A 23,518-nucleotide genomic window follows, 5' to 3' on the forward strand; every position below is an offset into this window, starting at 1 on the left:
AAGAAACAAAAGTACAAAAAGACAAAAGATATAAGCAAAAAACCTAGCTCTGTCATATAGACATTACTCTTAAAAGGTAAACAGCACTAGTAACTGGTATCAATTAAAAATAATAATCAATAGGTCTTTGAAAGTCCTGGATAATATCACTTAAAGTAATATTTTGAATAAGGTCTTCACCATTACAGTGCAAATCTAAAATCATTTACAATTAAAACACTGGAAAAATATATCTGCTGAAGTTACTAGAATACTAGACTATAAGCTTGAGTGTAGGTTTGTGAAAAAAAGAGATCTGTATCTCTCAAAGAATCTAGATTTACACATATCTTATAAAAGTGGAAATAAAGCTTATCATAGAGGAAACACTAGTCATATAGTAAAGGGGAAAAGCTTCTATGAATAAAAAGACTTTATTGAACCTACGTGCTTAGCTTTAAATGCTATGGACTCTTACCTCACCATGATAAATCAAAATCTGGAAAAATGTGTCCATGAGGAGAATACGATCTGCAAGAATGCTGCTGCTATCAAGAAGAACCGGCTGACACAAAGAAAACAACGTAAGAGGAAACAGGAAAACATAATTAAAAACATAAAACTGATCTTTCTAGGACATTTTAAATTTTTTAATTTATTACCTTATTACATAAAACCTCTTAGTATTATGAATTCTCAAAGTATATTTCAATTTAACTTTCTGAGGAATCTCTAAACTGAAGTAACAATTGAAAAATAGAGTCCAGTCAAGAGGAAAGAGTCTAACTGATAGTGGTACCACTGAGTGAGAGGGGAAAGGCTTGGGAAAGAACAAATTTGGAGATGGAAAAATAGTACTGAATATGAAATAGAAGGAAGTGGCCTGAACTTGGGTATCACATGCACAAAGATGGTAATTAAAGCTATATGGTGAGACTGCACCACTTAGAGAAAGGGAAGCTAGAGAAGAAGTCAGAGATTGAGCCCGGAGCACGCCAACACTTAGAGGTCAGAAAGGAAGAAACCAGCAGGGAGAGACTGAGAAGGAACAGGCAGTGAGGAGGAGGAAGACCAGTAGGTGTTGTAGGTGTCAGAGAAGCCTAGAGCAAAAGGTTTTCAAGGAAAATCCTCAAGGTAAATATTGTTGAGAGTTCCCGCAAGATAAAGGCTTTGGTGACCTTCATAAGAGTTGTTTCAGTATAATTTTGGGACAAGAGGAGTTCCCTGGTTGCCTGGTGGTTAGCATCCTGAACTTTCACTGCTGTGGCCTGGGTTCAATCCCTGGTCAGGAAACTGAGATATCGCAAGCTGCACGGCGTGGCCAAATAAAAAAATTAGGGACAAGACTTTGACTAATATAGGTTGAGAAGAGAATGTGATGTGGGAACATATAGACAAGTAACTTTCTGCATTTAGCTGTGACTGGGACCAGAGAAATGTGGTGGCAATTAGAGAAAATGTGAAGTCCAGGGGCTTTTTGTTTAACACAAGCGCTATTAAGGTTTCTATGTTCATGAGAATGATCCTGATGAGAGAAAGTGATGATGCAGAAGAGAAAGAGGATAACTTCAAAAGCAAAGTCTTAAGAAAGGAAGCTAATGGGATTCATGGATTAAACAGAGAGTTTGAAATTTGATAGGAGTAGGCAGTGGGATTCCAATTTTCTTCTAAACAGTTTTCTACATTTTCCGGATGTCTACAACTTACATATATTACTATGATAATAAGAAAAAAAGTTACTTCTAAAACTTTTTTCCTGATTCAAAGAACTACAAAACCAAACATAGACCAACATATTAAAAATGCATTTTCTAGAAAAGTAGAAACTATGACAAATTACTTTAAAAATTATAGTAACAAAATACAACATTTTAAGGGACTTCCCTGGTGGTGCAGTGGTTAAGAATCCACCTGCCAATGCAGGGGACACAGGCTCAAGCCCTGGTCCGGGAAGATCCCACATGCCGTGGAACAACTAAGCCCATGCGCCACAACTACTGAGCCTGTGCTCTAGAGCCCATGAGCCACAACTACTAAGTTTGTGTGCCACAACTATTGAAGCCCAGGCGCCTAGAGCCCGTGCTCGGCAACAAGAGAAGCCACCGCAATGAGAAGCCCGTGCACCACAACGAAAAGTAGCCCCCGCTCGCCACAACTAGAGAAAGCCTGGGCGCAGCAACAAAGACCCAACACAGCCAAAAACAAATAAATAAAAAATAAATTAATTAATTTTAAAAAATACAACATTTTACCCACTATTTTTTACAAAACAGTGAATAAAGGCATCATTAGAGATCATTTATCAGTAGATATTATATTCTCTTTATAATAACCTTTTCTGAAGTATTATTTTCATACTTTTAAGTAGTGTAACAGATAATTTTAACCTTAGAACGGAAAAACTCTTTATTTAATAATAGGTTAAAATAAGTGTGACAGTTTTCTAAGAAGGCAAAATGGATGATTTTATCACTTTTTTAAGTATATCTTTATAATTAACTGTATCTTTTGTTCCAAAAAGACTATAGGAGAATGAGACTATATTAAAACAAGAAGTTCTGTTTAGACAGAATGCCCTAATTGTCAGACACTAAACTCTGGAATACAGTTTCTAGAATCATCACTACCTCTAGACATTGTTAAAGACATAAGAATAATCATGAGCCCTACCTATAGGATTTAATCAACTAAACAACTAGACAAAATGATCTTTAAAAAGTCTCTTCTACCTCATTGTTGTTTTATTTTTTAATGATTTCCTAATACAGCCTAGCATTGTATATAGCATGTAGTAAGCACTCATAAATATTTTTAAGTGAATATATGAATAACTTAAGATAACACTTGAATTAAATTCTTGTATTTAATAACTATATTTAAAGAAAAACCTAGTTGTTTTATTTTTTTAATAGCACACATCACAGTAACAAAACCAATTTCTTTTTCTGTCCCTCTTACCTCTGGTGGTCCACTAAAAGAATATGCATACAGAATAGGCTGAATCATGATTAGAGACTGGGTCAAATCTTGACGCATAAAATGGTGACGATAATATGAACTCTCGTCAGGACTATTGTTAAACACTTGCAAGAAAGGAGATCTTCTTAAATGAAACATAAACTATAAGATAAAACATGTGAGATAGCTTTTACTGATTTTAATATTACAACAGAAGTTTACTACTACAAAAGCATTTGATTACAACCATTAACACAATAAAACAACACCTTACAATAAGAACATTCTAAATTGTATTTCTCAGAAAGAATCTTACTCATGATATTTATCAGTTACTTAAAAATATAATTCAACAACAACTTAAAAATTAAAGCAAAAAAGATGACTCAAAAGGAAAACAAGAATAGGGACAAAAACCCCTCGCTCAGATCTAAGTTATTAGAGACTGATGCTAGGTGATGCATTAGCAGCAAACTTTGTTTTTATTCTTCATCTCTCTGTCCACATCTCTGAGCCTTTTTATTTCTATTCATTACCACCACCAAAAGACTCTAAGAGAACATAAAAATAGATTAACAGATAGATCCCCAAAACTGCACTGGTTTAAAAAGAAAGGACATATATATCCACTTATTTCTTAATATTTAAGGTCTCCTTTATCCTTAAGAAACATTCTCTAGACTTTGTTTCATAATTTCTTTCTCCTTTCATTTTCTCCCCTTCTACCTACTCCTCATGTGAAAGAGATCAAAAAGGGGGTAAATTAGGCCTGAAAGAAGGACAGCTACACTGTCCTTTGACACCAGGGGTCTTTGATATAATCAATAGGATCAGTTCCAAAACACTCCCATTTGTCTTTTAGTTACTTCTCTCAACTTCCTTCAGCCCTCAGGTCTCAAGTGCCTACATGCTGCCCTGCCTGGGACTCATTCCACAGCTCTCTCCCAACACATGCCACTCATTGAAATTCTTATTCCTGTTCCTTTTTTCAGTGATCCATAATTCACTGAGAGGCTCTCTCATCCCTTACCACTTCAATCATTCTTGTTTACTTACAAAAATGTATAATTGGTAAATCTGGGGGTAAATATTTTATAAATGAAGACCTCCCTTAGATTTAGTTTATGTCACCTTTTAGAAGATCATAAGGCTTTGAAAACCCAAAGAAAAAAGCACTTCTGGGTCCTCTGGCTCTCTACTTTCAATGAGAGGAAAAGATGGGATGCCCAGATCTCTTGGAAGATCCAAAAGCCCAAAGAGAAGGCTTGGAGAGGGAGAGAAGAGAAAGTAAGGAAAGTGTGGAGAATTTAGTCAAATACTTAGACTAATGCCCTCAATTCCCTTTCCTATTGGTTTCTCTATGAAGATGAGGCCTGAGAATTCCCAAAACACAAAGGGTTGCCTCCCTTAAGACAAATAGACCCTGCTTTTTCCTAGCTCCCCAAAACCTCAATCAGAGATTTAGGAAAGTCTCCCCCTATAAACATGGAGCTTCTAGGTTACAGATTACTTAAAGATTTTCAAAAAATAAGTATAGCTCTTATACTTCAACTTAATAAAGTTGAAGCTTTAAACAAATTTTTTGTGAGCAAAAATTTGAATTTCCACATCTCAATATTAATCATCCTTCCAGACTGAGCTAAAACAAAACACTACCTCTTCTATAAAGATATATCAGGGCTTCCCTGGTGGCGCAGTGATTGAGAGTCCGCCTGCCGATGCAGGGGACACGGGTTCGTGCCCCGGTCCGGGAAGATCCCACATGCTGCGGAGCGGCTGGGCCCGTGAGCCTGCGCGTCCGGAGCCTGTGCTCCGCAACGGGAGAGGCCACAACAGTGAGAGGCCCGTGTACCGCCAAAAAAAAAAAAAAAAGATATATCAAATCATCAATTTGGAAGGATTCTTTAAAGTTTCCTTTAAATGTTATATATCTCTCATAGTATTTCTCACTTTCTTTTCCGTGTTGTTTATGTATATTTCATATCTCACCCTTCAGAATGAAAGCTCCTTGAAAGTGGGATCCATGTCAGCCATCTTTATTCTCCTACATTCCTTGCACATAGTATATACTCAGTTGAATAAATATTATCTCTATTACTCATCATATAAACAACCTAGACTTTTAAAAATATCTATCGAAACAACAGATAGACTCCACTACCCAAGTGGAAAAGGTTCTGTAAGATAAATTAAATTAGCTTCTTTTCTATTTACCTGGGATGTCCCCATAAAGTTGTTCTCAGGCAATGAGACCATGCTATAAGACTAGCTGATTTGTAAAATTACTTCCTTTTGGTACTACTGTAATTAGTTAGATCCCTTACATCAGATGGAAAGCTAATCTGCTTCACACCTAATTCTACTCCACAGTAGGGTTCCAGTGTAAATTTCTACTCAACACAAATAAATGCTATCTGCAAGGCCATCATAAAAATACTACATACTTTTCACTAGCTATTCAAGCATAATACTAATTTCTTAACTATCTCAAAACTTAAAACCTAACCAAAAGAATGACCCTATAAAATGAGTAATAAAAGACAACAGGAAAAGTGAAAGCCAATGCTCCTGTCAACACTAAGAACACGGACCTTTTATCTACTTACCTGTGGATAAAGGGAGAAAGTTTCTGAAAATCTGAAGGAACTTGGATCATCTTTGTGATACTCTCCAAATTTCTGACACTAAATAAAATAAAATATGTTAGTAATATATTCCCTGGCACAGAGCTAAAACTTTGTCTATGCATACTCTATTTTTTTTGAATGTTTGTCACTTTTAATTCAGCAACTATGAACAATCATAAACAATTCTGTTTAAAAAAAGAATTTCCAAATCTGTTCTGTATGATAACACACAAAATTGCTTGGGACACAAATTAAAGAGAGCAAATATGTCCCATCAGCTGCATACTCTATTTTTAAAGTTATTACTCTTTAGGAGGCAAGATACTTGATACAGGATAAAACTGGAATATTACTTATAGACTTACCAAGAGAATGATTACAACCAAAGACATAAACTTGAATTTTGGAAACAAATAATACATTGCTCCAATGCAAAACAACTCATCTTAAAATGTTTGAATTTTTTTAACTAAGTGTCTCTGATAGCAAATAAAGAACTCTTGGATGATGGCCAGAAGAGCTCAACAGGCACCCCCTAAGACTCTACTTAAAAAAGACAATAGTCTACTGACAGAAAGATGCACTATCAAAATACCATAGTGGCTCCAAAGGCAAATTGATGGTATAAAGTTGGGTACACTAGAAAAAAGACCAAAAAGAAAGAACTGTTGAAGAAAATCAAGATCAACAGGTAAACCGGTGAAGAAGAAATGCAAAGGCAGAAAGTGGAAGGAAATCAAGGAGACACATACTCTAGCAACAGAGAAGTAAACCCTCTATGATAATGTGACAAAAGGCATCTAAATAACTGAGATAATCCACATGAGAAAGTGCTTAGCACAATGACTGACACTAAGCACTCAATAAATGTTAGCTTCCTCTTGTTCTTGAGCAAAGTCTCTGACCTGAAAAGTTTTTATAGTACTTATGTAACTGGTCTACTTCCTGGCAACGTTTATCGGTACTTGAATATGATCAAGGGCAAAAATATAAGCAAAAAATAACAAAAGGTTCACTGTTGCAAGTAGTACAGGACTTTTACAGCCTAAAATGTTCAACTAAATAATTTATGTAGTTATCTGTGCCTTAAAGAGCACATACGAAGGCCTAATTGGTTTGATCACATTTTTTGGCTTCCAGGAAAAATCATTTCAGAACCACAGTTATCCAAAGGATAGAAAAGCTATAGTTGTAGCACTAATCCTCAGAAAATAGATCTTGGTATGTGGGAATAAGAATGTTTCTGTCTTCAAAGCCCCCTAATAACACTTCACTGACGAAACTTATAGAGTTGGATAATAAATCTTCACTGTCCAGTATGAAAGCCACTAGCTATAATCCAATTTAAATTAATTAAATTGTATTAAAATCCAGTTCCTCAGTTGCACTAGCCATATTTCAAGTGCTCAAGAGCCACATGTGGGTAGTAGTTCCATAATGGACAGTGCCGAACACAGAACATTTCCACCACTGTAGAAAGTTCTCTTGGACAGTGCTGATCTAGAATATAAAATACACTTGAGATCTAGAATATCAAACACATTGAAAAGATTTTGTGGAAAAGCCAATATGTCACACATTATCTGATTTGATTATAAATAAGATTGGTAACTTTTTCATATGTTTATTGGTCACTTGCATTCCTTATTTTGCTAATTCCTTGCTCATCACCTTTGCTCATCTTTTGCCCAAATACTACTGATTTGTAACAGCTCTTGTATATGAAAATTTTCACATTCTGTCATACATATGACAAATGTTGGCATGAAATTCTGCTAATAGTATTTTTGCCGCGGAGTGGCTAGGCCCGTGAGCCATGGCCGCTGAGCCTGCGCGTCTGGAGCCTGTGCTCCGCAATGGGAGAGGCCACAACAGTGAGAGGCCCGCATACTGCAAAAAAAAAAAAAAGAAAGAAAATGGTAATGACAAAAGTGGTCCTCCTGAAAAACAGCACAACTGAAGTGCCTGGTCCCACTGGTATAGCAAGAAGAAAACCTAGCTGTGATAAAATTTGCAAGGAAAGCCCCAAGAGTCTTAAACAAGAGAGATTTCCTGGGAATGAAATGTCCTGAGAAATGATTTCCTGAGAGATGAACTGTTTATCCATCGTAGCTAGCAGCACAGCTGAAAGGAGTAGTTAGTGGGTAAACCAAAGGTCAAAGATGAAAAAAATCAAATAGTAATTTTAAGTTATAAGAAGATGTCATTCAGTAGAAAAGGTCAGGAGCCAAAAAGGTAAGGAAGGAACAGATCCATGAAGCCAGACACAAGATGGACCCAAACAAGAGTCTGATAATGGAAGCAGCATATATCATGTGTTATACCGATATCTTAAGTGATTCTGATCGAGGAGAATGAAAGCTTATATTAAAGCTGTCAGAAGCAAATGTGGTACCAGCACCAATCTGGCCATATGATGCTCATTAGCTACAAAATAGTTTTTAAAAAGATGTTTATTTCTGGTTTTTTTCTTCTATTTTATCTATTTTAATTGAGGTATAGTGGCTTTACAATGTTGTGTTAGTTTCTGCTGTACAACAAAGTGAATCAGCTATATGTATACATATATCCCCTTCCTCTTAGATCTCCCTCCCACGCTGCCGCCATCCCACTCGTCTAGGTCACCACAGAGCACCGAGCTGAGCTCCCTGCGCTATACAGCAGGTTCCCACTAGCTTATTTTTAATTAAAATGACTCTTAGTCATCAAGAAAAAAAGAAAACAGTTATATTCACTATACCAAATTGAGGTAAGAAGTTTGTTAGCATAATTTCACAGGTTTTTCATTAGGAAAAAAATTAGAAAAGTGTAGTACCTAAGAGGTATTAATCCTTTCTCTGTTCGTGTTGCTATCATTGTTATAGCTGAAAATTCAGCAATAGGGAATCAGTACAAAAAATGAGGCTAGGGACTTCCCTAGTGGCACAGTGGTTAGGAATCCGCCTGCCAATGCAGGGGACATGGGTTCGATCTCTGGTCCGGGAAGTTCCCACATGCCGCGGAGCAACTAAGCCTTTGCACCACAACTACTGAGCCTGCGCTCTAGAGCCCGAGAGGCCACAACTACTGAGCCCACGAGCTCCAACTACTGAAGCCCACGCACTCTAGAGCCCATGCTACGCAATGAGAGAAGCCACCACAATGAGAAGCTCGCGCCCCACAACGAAGAGTAGCCCCTGCTCTCCGCAACTAGAGAAAGCCCACGCACAGCAACGAAGACCCAACACAGCCAAAAATAAAATTTTAAAAAACTAAAAAATGAGGCTACACTATGTTAGCTACTTAGAATAGCTTCTATAACTAAGGTTCATCTGTCATCACCTGAAACTTCACTTCAATTGTACACTAATTTGATTCAATCAATTAAAGAAAAGAATGTAAAAACCATATTCCCACCACTTTTACCATATATTGGTCACTAGGGTTTCTATAAGAAACTGTGATCTTTTTAAAAATTATTTTTTGAACTTTGCACACCATATGATGCCAGCCACAGTGATGCAGTTTCCAAGTTATCCTGTTAGCAGTTTCATTGCAGATCTTTTAGTCTCACGTGGCAGTAGCACTATATTCATTTGGATAACTCCATTCTCAGTTTTTGACACAAGACAATGGGGGGTCATGGATAATTGATGAAAGCTGTTTTGCAAAGAAAGCACGGCAATAGTCTGATGATATCAGCCTTTCCCTCGGAAACTACCTCCACCAATCCCCTCTTACACACAGTTGCCAGCTGACTCATGGAACAGACAAGCTATACTGCTGTGACAGACGAGCAGAGTATAATTTTCATTATGTCATGACTCGCCTGTCCTCTACCCTCAACTTGCCGCTGTTGTAAATGGTGCAAACTGCAGGATATGTAGCTTAGAATTGAATTATATTGTGAGATTTTTTTATCATTTTGTACTTTTTGCAACTGTCTCATTCAGTTATTTACAAGACCAAGTCTATGTTATATTTTATTAGCATTTGTGTTTTACAGGCATTCAAACAATATGGCAATTTTTGAAGCTGAGGTGTGAGAAGAGAAAGATTCTAGACAGAAGCCTACAGAGAATTCCGAAGAATTACAATCTTCTGAGTCATTTCACTAAACCCATACAACAGAACACAGAAAAAGTCCATCTTCACACTGAAAGCTACTTACCAGTGGGTTTTATGTGGGGCTGATAAGCCAAGTTGTACTATCCAATTTTGTGTCATGTCATAACCTACAAATGTAGTAATAGCTCCAGCAAAATGGAAAAAGTACTTTACTACAAATCATAACCATTTGACAAATAAAGGTGCTGATTACTTCAAACAGCTTTTAGACTCTCAAAACAATAAAGGGTTTGTTAAAACAAAGTCACAATCAGTGAAAAGGCTCAGGAAGCAAGATAGCTCAGAGCAAACTTTATTATCTAGAAAAGGAGAAGTCATATAGTTGATGAGTGCTAACAATGACATGTAAAATTACAGTAAGTAAAATGCTAGGACAAGATGAAGTCTGAGAAATTGAAAAGGTTCCATCTTAAAACAATATAACAAGTGGATGCATTCATGACATGTTACATGATGCTGAAGAGTTTTGTGTAAATTAGCTGAAAAATAACACCTTCTCTATTCAGGTTGATGAGTCAACGGATTTCACCAATGTCATGTCAAGTTGCTAAATAATAGTGAAATTCAAGAGAACTTTTCTGCTGCCCTAAACAAGCAAAGGTCAAAATATATTTAATGTTTTGATCTTCTTATATGGAAACAAAAGTCCACCTTGGAGGACATTTGTACTGACGGTGTCCAATCAGTGGTTGACTCCAAGAGAGATTTTATGCCTATTGTTAAAAAAAGACAGGCTGATGTCGTCATAAGACTACTTTATTCACAAAGAGGTGCTAGTGTAAAAACACCCTCAGAAATGAAAGAATAAAAGCTCTGGATGATGCTACAAAAAATGGCTAACTTTATTAAACAAAGACTAGTTCCCTCGATAATGTTTTAAAAACTGTGTGAAAATCTAGACAAAGGGCACAAAAACCTCCTGCTACAAACAGAAATTTGATAGCTTAACAGAGAGAGTTCTCAACAGGCTGTTTGAGCTGAAGGGTGAACTGAAGAGGTACTTTCAAGGAAATTATAGGCCAGAATTTGCTGAGTGAAAATGAAGCATTAAGAACAGAACTTGGGACTTCCCTGGTGGCACAGTGCATAAGACTCTGAGCTCCCAATGCAGGGGGCCTGGGTTCAATCCCTGGTCAGGGAATGAGATTCCACATGCATACCACAACTAAGAGTTCGCATGCCACAACTAAGAAGCCCACGTGCTGCAACTAAGATCTGGTGCAACCAAATAAATAAATAAATAAATATTAAAAAAAAAAAAAAGAACAGAACTAAGCATTCTAGGTCATAATGAAAGTAATGGGCTCCTGACATGTTAAAAGCTCAAGTAAATCATCATAATAACTTTACTAACATACACTTTGGTAATCTAGATCCAGATAAAAAAGACTTGCCTATATTTTTATATGTTAATGTGTATAATTTTTATACCCTAATTAATTTCTCTTAAAATTTCCATTAAAATGAAAATAGAAAATTTAAACCACAGCAATGAAGGAAAATATGCAAAAAAGGAGTAAAAACAGATATAGTAATTTAGGATTAAATTGGGAATTAATTTCATATCAGCCCCCCAAAATAATAACAATAATGGGTTACATAATTGTCACTCTTTTATTTTAAGGAAAAAAGGCATTTTCGTTTACTGGAAGAGATAAATTAACTCTGCTATTCATTACTATGCCTTTCTCAGCAACTTTATTAGGAGTCCCTCATACAGACTTTCAGTTACGCTGTCAAGTACCATGAAAGAAAATAATTGACTACAAATAAATGCGTATGGATTTAGAAAAGTATGATGTTTACTTCTTACCAGTCGAATGAGCTGTCTGTCTAGCCATCTAAGCACATCTGGACCTTCTTCTGTTTCTGCTCTATATATTGCCAGCCGAGCCATAAGAATGGCAGCTGCCTCCTGGTCAAAAGATGCAGCAATGTTTTGGATTTGAGTTTGAGCATCTGCCCAGCTAAAGACAAGAAGAAGAAAGCAAGAAGTGCTGCTAAATTATTATATTCATGATATCATAGTTGGCTGTCACACAGATTTAAATTTAAAACATACAGAAAATTACTTAAATATTTCAAAATTCCAATATTACCTAGAAAATTAGCTTTAAAAAAATCACTAGTAGTAGTTTCAGCATAGTACTCACTGTTTTTCAGAAAAATATATCCAAACCTAATAAAATTCTCTAAAATAACTGTAAAGGTCGATTTCCAAACATATTCCTTAAAACATTAAGATTTTTACATGTAACAATGTGTGTGCATATGCACATAGATATACAAGTTGGTATATCAGACTTTAAAAATTCACTTCTTCAATTTTATAAAAGCAAATATATGGAAATAGAAAAATAAAGTTTTCTCCCAGACTAAGTAATTGTCATTTACTAAACTGGAAAATGAATAAACTATCAGAATATTTTCTCATTGGTTTTTAATTCAATTATTAGTGATAAAAATTAGATAATTAATATTATTATTTTTACATCTTCATTGGAGTATAATTGCTTTACAATGGTGTGTTAGTTTCTGCTTTATAACAAAGTGAATCAGTTATACATATACATATGTTCCCATATCTCTTCCCTCTTGCGTCTCCCTCCCTCCCACCCTCCAGGCGGTCACAAAGCACTGAGCTGATCTCCCTGTGCTATGCGGCTGCTTCCCACTAGCCATCTATTTTACATTTGGTAGTGTATATATGTCCATGCCACTCTCTCACTTTGTCACAGCTTACCCTTCCACCTCCCCATATCCTCAAGTTGTTTCTCTAGTAGGTCTGTGTCTTTATTCCTGTCTTACCCCTAGGTTCTTCATGACATTTTTTTTTCTTAGATTCCATATATATGTGTTAGCATATGGAATTTGTCTTTCTCTTTCTGACTTACTTCACTCTGTATGACAGACTCTAGGTCCATCCACCTCACTACAAATAACTCCATTTCGTTTCTTTTTATGGCTGAGTAATATTCCATTGTATATATGTGCCACATCTTCTTCATCCATTCATCTGATGATGGACAATTAGGTTGTTTCCATCTCCTGGCTATTGTAAATAGAGTTGCAATGAACATTTTGGTACATGACTCTTTTTGCATTATGGTTTTCTCAGGGTATATGCCCAGTAGTGGGATTGCTGGGTCATATGGTAGGTCTATTTGTAGTTTTCTAAGGAACCTCCATACTGTTCTCCATAGTGGCTGTAACAATTCACATTCCCACCAGCAGTGCAAGTGTTCCCTTTTCTCCACACCCTCTCCAGCATTTATTGTTTCTAGATTTTTTGATGATGGCCATTCTGACTGGTGTGAGATGATATCTCATTGTAGTTTCGATTTGCATTTCTCTAATGATTAATGATGTTGAGCATTCTTTCATGTGTTTGTTGGCAGTCTGTATATCTTCTTTGGAGAAATGTCTATTTAGGTCTTCTGCCCATTTTTGGATTGGGTTGTTTGTTTTTTTGTTACTGAGCTGCATGAGCTGCTTGTAAATTTTGGAGATTAATCCTTTGTCAGTTGCTTCATTTGCAAATATTTTCTCCCATTCTGAGGGTTGTCTTTTGGTCTTGTTTATGGTTTCCTTTGCTGTGCAAAAGCTTTGAAGTTTCATTAGGTCCCATGTTTATTTTTGTTTTTATTTCCATTTCTCTAGGAGGTGGGTCAGAAAGGATCTTGCTGTGATTTATGTCATAGAGTGTTCTGCCTATGTTTTCCTCTAAGAGTTTGATAGTTTCTGGCCTTACGTTTACGTCTTTAATCCATTTTGAGCTTATTTTTCTGTATGGTGTTAGGGAGTGTCCTAATCTCATACTTTTACATGTACCTGTCCAGTTTTCCCAGCACCACTTATTGCAGAGGCTGTCCTTTCTCCACTGTACATTCCTGCCTCCTTTATCAAAGATAAGGTGACCATATGTGCGTGGGTTTATCTCTGGGCTTTCTATCCTGTTCCATTGATCTATCTTTCTGTTTTTGTGCCATTACCACACTGTCTCAATTACTGTATCTTTGTAGTATAGTCTGAAGTCACACAGCCTGATTCCTCCAGCTCCGTTTTTCGTTCTCAAGATTGCTTTGGCTATTCAGGATCTTTTGCGTTTCCAGAAAAATTGTGAAATTTTTTGTTCTAGTTCTGTGAAAAATGCCAGTGGTAGTTTGATAGGGATTGCATTGAATCTGTAGATTGCTTTGGGTAGTAGAGTCATTTTCACAATGTTGTTTCTTCCAATCCAAGAACATGGTATATCTCTCTATCTATTTGTATCATCTTTAATTTCTTTCATCAGTGTCTTATAATTTTCTGCATACAGGTCTTTTGTCTCCTTAGGTAGGTTTATTCCTAGATATTTTATTCTTTTTGTTGCAATGGAATGTTTTCTTGATTTCACTTTCAGATTTTTCATCATTAGTGTATAGAAATGCCAGAGATTTCTGTGCATTAATTTTGTATCCTGCTACTTTATCAAATTCATTGATTAGCTCTAGTAGTTTTCTGGTAGAATGTTTAGGATTCTCTATATATAGTATCATGTCATCTGCAAACAGAGACAGCTTTACTTCTTCTTTTCTAATTTGGATTCCTTTTATTTCCTTTTCTTTGATTGCTGTGGCTAAAACTTCCAAAACTATGTTGAATAACAGTGGTGAGAGTGGGCAACCTTGTCTTGTTCCTGATCTTAGTGGAAATGGTTTCACTTTTTCACCATTGAGGATGATGTTGGCTGTGGGTTTGTCATATATGGCCTTTATTATGTTGAGGAAAGTTCCCTCTATGCCTACTTTATGCAGGGTTTTTTATCATAAATGGGTGTTGAATTTTGTCAAAAACTTTCTCTCCATCTATTGAGATGACCATATGGTTTTTCTCCTTCAATTAATTAATATGGTGTATCACGTTGATTGATTTGTGTATATTGAAGAATCCTTGCATTCCTGGCATAAACCTCACTTGATCATGGTGTATGATCCTTTTAATGTGCTGTTGGATTCTGTTTGCTAGTATTTTGTTGAGCATTTTTGCATCTATGTTCATCAGTGATATTGGCCTGTAGTTTTCTTTCTTTGTCTGGTTTTGGTATCAGGGTGATGGTGGCCTCGTAGAATGAGTTTGGGAGTGTTCCTCCCTCTGCTATATTTTGGAAGAGTTTGAGAAGGATAGGTGATAGCTCTTCTCTAAATGTTTGACAGAATTCCCCTGTGAAGCCATCTGGTCCTGGGCTTTTGTTTGTTGGAAGAGTTTAAATCACAGTTTCAATTTCAGTGCTTGTGATTGGTCTGTTCATATTTTCTATTTCTTCCTGATTCAGTCTTGGCAGGTTGTGCATTTCTAAGAATTTGTCCATTTCTTCCAGATTGTCCATATTATTGGCATAGAGTTGCCTGTAGTAATCTCTCATGATCTTTTGTATTTCTGCAGTGTCAGTTGTTACTCTTCCTTTTTCATTTCTAATTCTATTGATTTGAGTCTTCTCCCTTTTTTTCTTGATGAGTCCGGCTAATGGTTTATCTACTTTGTTTATCTTCTCAAAGAACCAGGTTTTAATTTTATTGATCTTTGTTATCGCTTCCTTCATTTCTTTTTCATTTATTTCTGATCTGATTTTTATGATTTCTTTCCTTCTGCTAGCTTTGGGGGTTTTTTGTTCTTCTTTCTCTAATTGCTTTAGGTGCAAGGTTACATTGTTTATTCGAGATGTTTCCTATTTCTTAAGGTAGGATTGTATTGCTATAAAGTTCCCTCTTAGAACTGCTTTTGCTGCATCCCATAGGTTTTGGGTCGTCGTGTCTCCATTGTTATTTGTTTCTAGGTATTTTTTTATTTCCTCTTTGATTTCTTCAGTGAGCACTTCGTTATTAAGTAGTGTATTGTTTAGCCTCCATGTGTTTGTATTTTTTACAGATCTTTTCCTGTAATTAATATCTAGTCTCATAGCATTGTGGTCGGAAAAGATACTTGATACAATCTCAATTTTCTTAAATTTACCAAGGCTTGATTTGTGACCCAAGATATGATCTATCCTGGAGAATGTTCCATGAGCACTTGAGAAAAATGTGTATTCTGTTGTTTTTGGATGGAATGTCCTATAAATATCAATTAAGTCCATCTGGTTTAATGTATCATTTAAAGCTTGTGTTTCCTTATTTATTTTCATTTTGGATGATCTGTCCATTGGTGAAAGTGGGGTGTTAAAGTCCCCTACTATGACTGAGTTACTGTCGATTTCCCCTTTTATGGCTGTTAGTATTTGCCTTATGTATTGAGGTGCTCCTATGTTGGGTGCATAAATATTTACAATTGTTATATCTTCTTCTTGGATCAATCCCTTGATCATTATGTAGGGTCCTTCTTTGTCTCTTATAATAGTCTTTATTTTAAAGTCTATTTTGTCTGATATGGGAATTGCTACTCCAGCTTTCTTTTGGTTTACATTTGCATGGAATATCTTTTTCCATCCCTTCACTTTCAGTCTGTATGTGTCTCTAGGTCTGAAGTGGGTCTCTTGTAGACAGCATATATGTGGGTCTTGCTTTTGTATCCATTCAACCAATCTGTGTCTTTTGGTGGGAGCATTTAGTCCATTTACATTTAGGGTAATTATTGATATGTATGTTTCCATTCCCATTTCCTTAATTGTTTTGGGTTTGTTATTGTAGGTCTTTTCCTTCTCTTGTGTTTCTTGCCGAAAGAAGTTCCTTTAGCATTTGTTGTACAGCTGGTTTGGTGGTCCTGAATTCTCTTAACTTTTGCTTGTCTGTAAAGGTTTTAATTTCTCCATCAAATCTGAATGAGATCCTTGCTGGGTAGAGTACTCTTGGTTGCAGGTTTTTCACCTTCATCAGTTTAAATATGTCCTGCGAGTCCCTTCTGGCTTGCAGAGTTTCTGCTGAAAGATCAGCTGTTAACCTTATGGGTATTCCCTTGTGTGTTATTTGTTGTTTTTCCCTTGCTACTTTTAATATGTTTTCTTTGTATTTAATTTTTGACAGTTTGATTAATATGTGTCTTGGCGTATTTCTCCTTGGATTTATGCTTTATGGGACTCTCTGTGCTTCCTGGACTTGATTAACTATTTCCTTTCCCATATTAGGGAAGTTTTCAACTATAATCTGTTCAAATATTTTCTCAATCACTTTCTTTTTCTCTTCTTCTTCTGGAACCCCTATAATTTGAATGTTGGTGCGTTTAATGTTGTCCCAGAGGTCTCTGAGACTGTCCTCAGTTCTTTTCATTCTTTTTTCTTTATTCTGCTCTGCAGTAGTTATTTCCACTATTTTATCTTCCAGGTCACTTATCTGTTCTTCTGCCTCAGTTATTCTGCTATTGATCCCATCTAGAGTATTTTTCATTTCATTTATTGTATTGTTCATCATTGCTTGTTTCATCTTTAGTTCTTCTAGGTCCTTGTTAAACGTTTCTTGCATTTTCTCTATTCTATTTCCAAGATTTTGGATCATGTTTACTATCATTATTCTGAATTCTTTTTCAGGTAGACTGCCTATTTCCTCTTCATTTGTTAGGTCTGGTGGGTTTTTATCTTGCTCCTTCATCTACTGTGTGTTTTTCTGTCTTCTCATTTTGCTTATCTTACTGTGTTTGGGGTCTCCTTTTGCAGGCTGCAGGTTCGTAGTTCCCATTGTTTTTGGTGTCTGTCCCCAGTGGCTAAAGTTGTTTCAGCGGGTTGTGTAGGCTTCCTGGTGGAGGGGACTAGAGCGTGTGTTCTGGTGGATGAGGCTGGATCTTGTCTTTCTGGTGGGCAGGTCCACGTCTGGTGGTGTGTTTTGGGGTGTCTGTGACTTATTGTGATTTTAGGCCGCCTCTCTGCTAATGGGTGGGGTTGTGTTCCTGTCTTGCTAGCTGTTTGGCGTAGGGTGTCCACCACCGTAGCTTGGTGGTCATTGAGTGAAGCTGGGTGTTGGTGTTGAGATGGAGATCTCTGGGAGATTTTTGCCGTTTGATATTACGTGGAGCTGGGAGGTCTCTTATGGACCAGTGTTCTGAAGTTGGCTCTCCCACCTCAGAGGCACAGCACTGACTCCCAGCTGCAGCACCAAGAGCCTTTCATCTTTTGGGAGGTCTGAGGTCTTCTGCCAGCAGTATGTGTTCTGTAGGAGTTGTTCCCCATGTAGATGTATTTCTGATGCATCTGTGGGGAGGAAGGTGATCTCCGTGTCTTACTCTTCCGCCCATAATTAAAATTATGTATTCTTTTCTCTCCACATTAACACACTAAAACCAATCAAAAATTAATAAAAATTTTAGTCTAAGGGATAAATTTGAAATTACGTACCAAATAACAGTAATTTATTAAATTTACATGTTCTATAAATCTAATCCAAACTGAACCTGGGTAGACCCAGCAATAACTTTTGTTTGTTTGTTTAACATTTCACAGAGTTTTGTAATACTTCAGCTGATCTTAGTTCTGAAGTACCTCACTTTAAGCAATTCTGGCAATAGTTACAGACTTTGTGAAAAGCTGAACCCCTTTTACATGACTCAAAGATGTAAGACGTGATCCCAAGAAAATCCCGGCAGCAACGTTCAAAATTCTTCTCCTTTCTTCCTCTATTTTTAATTTTTTTCAAATAGACGAAAAATTTTAAAATATTTTCCAGATGACTGATACCCACGAATTATCTCAGTCTAACGAAATACCAGGAGGCAGAAAAGAATGAGAATAAATAAAGGAATTAAAGCTGGTAATTATTTTTTAAAAAGATACACCATGCAAAGCACAATATATATATATATATTTTTGGCTGCACTGGGTCTGCATTGCGGCACGCAGGCTTCTCTAGTTGTGGCACACGGGCTCCAGAACACATAGGCTCTGTAGTTTGCACATGCAGGCTCTCTAGTTGAGGCATGCGAGCTCAGTAGTTGCAGTGCATGAGCTTAGTTGCCCCACAGCATGTGGGATCTTGGTTCCCCGACCGGGGTTGAACTCACATCCCCTGCATTGTAAGGTGGATTCTTAACCACTGGACCACCATGGAAGTCCCAAAAGCTGGTAATTTCAAAAGTTATTTTTAGTGCAATTTGAACATTTAGTGATTATACTAATAGTTTAGTTATCTTTTTATTTTTTAAAAATTTTTTTGGCTGCATCGGGTCTTATGTGTGGCACATGGGATCTTCGTTGAGGCATGCAGCATCTTCCATTGCCGCACACAGGCTGTTCATTGTGGTGCACGGGCTTCTTTCTAGTTGTGCCGTGTGGGTTTTCTCTCTCTAGTTGTGGCGCGCAGGCTTCAGAGCGCGTGGGCTCTGTAGTTTGCAGCACATGGGCTCTCTAATTGAGGCGCACGAGCTCAGTAGTTGTGGCACGTGGGCTTAGTTGCCCAGAGGCATGTGGGACCTTAGTTCCCTAACCAGGGATTGAACCTGCATCCCCTGCATTGGAAGGCAGATTCTTTATCAATGGACCACCAGGGAAGTCCCTATTTTTTAATTTAAAAATATCATAGAGCTAAAAATAAAGCTGGGTTTTGTTTGTTTGTTTTGGTCACGCCGCACGTCTTTTGGGATCTTAGTTCCCCAACCAGGGATTGAACCCGGGCCCATGGCAGTGAAAGTGCCGAGGCCTAACCACTGGACCACCAGGGAATTCCCAAAACCAAAATTGTTTTAAATTGGTATTTTCCCAACTTGTATGACCATGGTATTCACTTGCTTCAAACTGAAACATAAAGGTGACATTTTTCTTCTGAAAATATCAATACAATGGTTCAGTAGTAAAAATAAATTAGCAAATAAGCACATAAAAATTTACTACTTAAAAGTTCTTTAGCCATAAATTTAAAATTTTGCTCTTAAAGTTTAAAGGGTTTGTTCACATTGTAAAATCTGTCTTTTGTATTTTCAGTACCTCTTCACTGTGATTCTTACAACTAGTTTCAAACCAAACTTTCCAGATCAAAATTATTTTCTCTATAAATATAGGATAACTTTTTTTATTTTTATTTATTTATTTATTTTTTGCGGTATGCGGGCCTCTCACTGTTGTGGCCTCTCCCGTTGCAGAGCACAGGCTCCGGACGCACAGGCTCAGCGGCCATGGCTCACGGGCCCAGCCGCTCCACGGCATGTGGGATCTTCCCAGACCGGGGCACGAACCCGTGTCCCCTGTGTCGGCAGGCGGACTCTCAACCACTGCACCACCAGGGAAGCCCTAGGATAACTTTTGACTGTATCTCAGGAACCTGAGTCCTTTATTTTCATATGGCTTATTCACTTAACAAATGCACTTGCTTAGGCCCCTAAAGTCATATTTCTAATTAATAAAGAAAAAAATAAGCCTTGATTATTGAAAATGGTCAGGATAAGTTAATTTGAAAGAGTGGGTGCTTTGGTGAGACACAATGATATAAATGGCACCATAACACACATAGTATCTCTCTCTCTCTACAAATAGCCTCATAAATTCTGTGTAAAAAACTGAAAATATATAAACCCATGAAAAATTTCTCATGACAAAAGTTCCCTTTCTCTTGAATGATTAACCTAACTCTTTTTAGAACTTTTCATTTTAAGAATATTTCAAACATAAAGCGATAAGTAGAATAATCTATATATCCATCACCTAGATTTATCAATTGTTAGCACTGTAACATTCTGCTTTATCGTTCTCTTTTCCTTCATACACACACACTTTTTCTTTTGCCAAACTTTTTGAGAGTAAGTTACAGATACATCACCCTTTCCCCTAAATTCTTCAGTGTGTATCCTAAGAACAAAAAAGTTCTCTTATATAGCCCCAATGAATTACTAAATTAATGAAATTAAACATTGATAAAATACTATTATCCTATATGTAGACCATATTCAAATTTCCCCAGTTGTCTCAACAAGGTCCTCTATAGCAAAAATTTTCCTGATGGGATTTTATCCAGGATCATATATTGGCTTTAGATGTAATTCTCTTTAGTCTCCTTTAATCTTAACTGGTTACTAACACTTTCTTTGCCTTCTAAGACATTTCTAAAGAGTCTAAGCCAGTGGCTTTATAAAATATCCCTCAAATTGGTATGTCCAGTTGTTTCCTTAAGTAAATATTTTGAATTCCAAGTTAAGTTATACGTGCATATGGGGTTGGGGGTGTGTGCTGAGGGGCCATAAATAAATTGACATGTTTGCCAAGAATCAATACTTCCAGGTTCATGATGTGCAAATGAACAGATGTAAAGGAAAGCTCAGAGGGCACTTTTTCTTCAAAGGAATAATGTATTCCCTTAACATTCATCTAGGATTTTAAGTCAAAGCAAAGTTACAGCAGGACAATAAATCTCTCTACATACTACCCTCTGCTAAGTAACAGACCATCCAACACAACACTGTTTCATTAGGCCATGTCCGTCACTCACCAGAATAGTCTCATGGTTTTCAGAAATGAAGCTAGAGTTTAAATACAGTTCAATAAAATGAGAGTTACGATGCCTTCAGGGTCTATTTTCTAGGCTATGCCTAAATCAGGTTAAGTTTATACTGACCAACACTTTTCCTACCCAGACAATCAAATCCAAAACAAACAGAAAAAGACCAAAAGCCTGTTCAATTCTAGACTCACCTCATCTAAGAATCCTTTCCAGACTAACTTCATTCCAAAACGTCACTCAAAATAGGAAGCCAGTTTGGGAGCATGACCCAGAATAGTTTTGATATGTAAATCAAATCTCTAACAAATACAACTTACTTCCTAGCAATGGTAGTCACTCGGATACGTCTCTGCCCACTTGAATGCTGATACTGAGTCACAAACTGGATTGCACCACGTCCTCCTTGAGGAATTGGAGCATTATGCTGTATAAATATAAAAGAGTAGAATCTAAGCAAGATCTATTACATTGTTGTCATACAGTCATGGACTGCATATCCTAGCACTAACAAAATTCATTCTAAAATCTATCAGAAGGATGCTTATTTCCAGTGCATACAAAACAGTGGTGATTTGCCACGTGAAAAAGAAATGGATTTGGGAGAGGAGAAAAATTATGGAGTGAGTCAAGCTAGGAAATCAATTTCAAGTAATATAAAATTCAGAGAAACATGAAAAAACAAAATGAAGGGAGAAGTGTAAAGAAATTAACAGATAAGAAAAGGCATAAGTGAGGCAATTTTGCCTAATAGTAACTGGATAAAAAGACATTGAGCTAACATAAAAAATAATGAAATAATGTCTTCTGCAGCAACATGGATGGACCTAGATAATCACACTAAGTGAAGTAAGCCAGACAGAGAAAGACATATATCATATGATATGGTTTATACGTGGAATCTAAAAAAACAATGATACAAATGAACTTATATACAAAACAGAAACAGACCCACAGACATAGAAAACAAACTTATGGTTACCAAAGGGGAAAGGGCAGGGGATAAATTAGGACTTTGGGATTAACAAATACACACTACTATATATAAAACAGATAACCAACAAGGACCTACTGTATAGCACAGGGAACTATACTCAATATTTTATAATAACCTATAAGGGAAAAGAATCTGAAAAAAGAATAGAAAAATATACATGTATAACTGAATCACTTTGTTGTACACCTGAAACTAACACAACATTGTAAATAAACTACAATTCAATTAAAAAAAAGAAAAAGAAATTGAGCTAAGTTCTCCTCCCCTAGGTACATAAGATGAAAACACAGCTTTGAGGAAGACAGTCACATGATGAACAGATGACTAACAGAAAATCATTAATGAGAAGAGACCAATAGTAATATATGATAATGATCCTCAGAAAGAAAAAGTGGGGTGGTCAATAGGGAAACTTTCTTCATGCCCTTTGACAACATTCTTGCTTTGTTGTTGTTGTAAATGTTTGTCAATAAGAGCCACTATATTTTTCACAAATTTTAATGTAAAAAAAAATTGCTGCACCTGTCTTAGGAAGGCTGACTACTAATACTTTGTGGTTCATTTTATGCCTAATAACTATTGGTATATAAGTCAATAATTTATCCATTATATCATTCTTTAATATGATAACTTTTTCCTGCAGCAGCAGAAAAAAATCTTTCCAAATATTGGCATCTTTACCTTCCAATCTTTTTCTATAAGTTTTGATATATTAAACTTTCTCGTAGGAGGACTCAAATATTATATACCTTGAGACACCTAGGAGGAACTAGATACCTAATTATAAAAAGGCATAACTAGAACAGAATTTAAGATTTTATTTATGCTTCAATTTTTTATTAAAAACAAAAGAAAACTAAGACTAAAAGTTGGGTTGCCCAAGGTTGGGCATTTGCAGGTTTCCCTGACATCTCTATTATAGTATATCCTCTCACCAAGGAGTGTAGCCTTGAGAAACGGAAAATGACAAACAAAAACTCCAAAACAGAATAATCTTTGGGTCATAAGCTCTGGAAATATTCATGGCCTAAATAAAGTATTTTTTCAAATATGCATTTCAATATTCAAATATAAAAAGTCATACCTGATTGACAACTTCAAAATATATGGCTAAGGTTGTAGTGGGACTGAGTCCACATATCTTCCATTGACAAGTGCCACCTGTTCCTATCTCCTATAAAAATAAAACACAGTATGTTTGAAAACCAGAGAATATAGTTTATTACTATATATATATTAAGGTGAAAAAGTAGAAAAAAATACCAGTAAGAAAAAATCTATTTCAGGTTTCTAACTAATTCAATAAATGTTAGAGGTTTAAGATTTTTTTAAGATCATATAAATATACTATGAAATAAACTTAAGCAATTTTTACACAAATAAAATTATAATTAATTCAAATTCTTGCTAAGTAACTTACAAAAGTATTGATACAAGTTCTTCATATTGTAGACTTTAAAAATATACAC

At 36.3% G+C, this 23,518-nt stretch overlaps 1 protein-coding gene across 2 annotated transcripts in view; it reads right to left on the minus strand.

Moving 5' to 3' along the window:
- The window catches only part of SEC23A (Sec23 homolog A, coat complex II component), a 65,406-nt gene that overhangs the window by 13,531 nt on the left and 28,357 nt on the right, over window positions 1-23,518 (minus strand). For both annotated transcript variants that reach the window (XM_029238633.1, XM_029238632.1), the window contains exons 12-17: window positions 23,134-23,223; window positions 21,373-21,479; window positions 11,485-11,638; window positions 5,544-5,621; window positions 2,938-3,099; window positions 458-544 (exon numbers count right to left, since the gene is read on the minus strand). In XM_029238633.1, coding sequence (XP_029094466.1) covers window positions 458-544; window positions 2,938-3,099; window positions 5,544-5,621; window positions 11,485-11,638; window positions 21,373-21,479; window positions 23,134-23,223 — 678 coding nt within the window. The remainder of the gene's footprint in view (window positions 1-457; window positions 545-2,937; window positions 3,100-5,543; window positions 5,622-11,484; window positions 11,639-21,372; window positions 21,480-23,133; window positions 23,224-23,518) is intronic.

Source organism: Monodon monoceros, unplaced genomic scaffold (assembly GCF_005190385.1).
Source record: "Monodon monoceros isolate NGI ecotype Baffin Bay Population unplaced genomic scaffold, NGI_Narwhal_1 Super_Scaffold_21, whole genome shotgun sequence".
NCBI lineage: Eukaryota > Metazoa > Chordata > Mammalia > Artiodactyla > Monodontidae > Monodon > Monodon monoceros.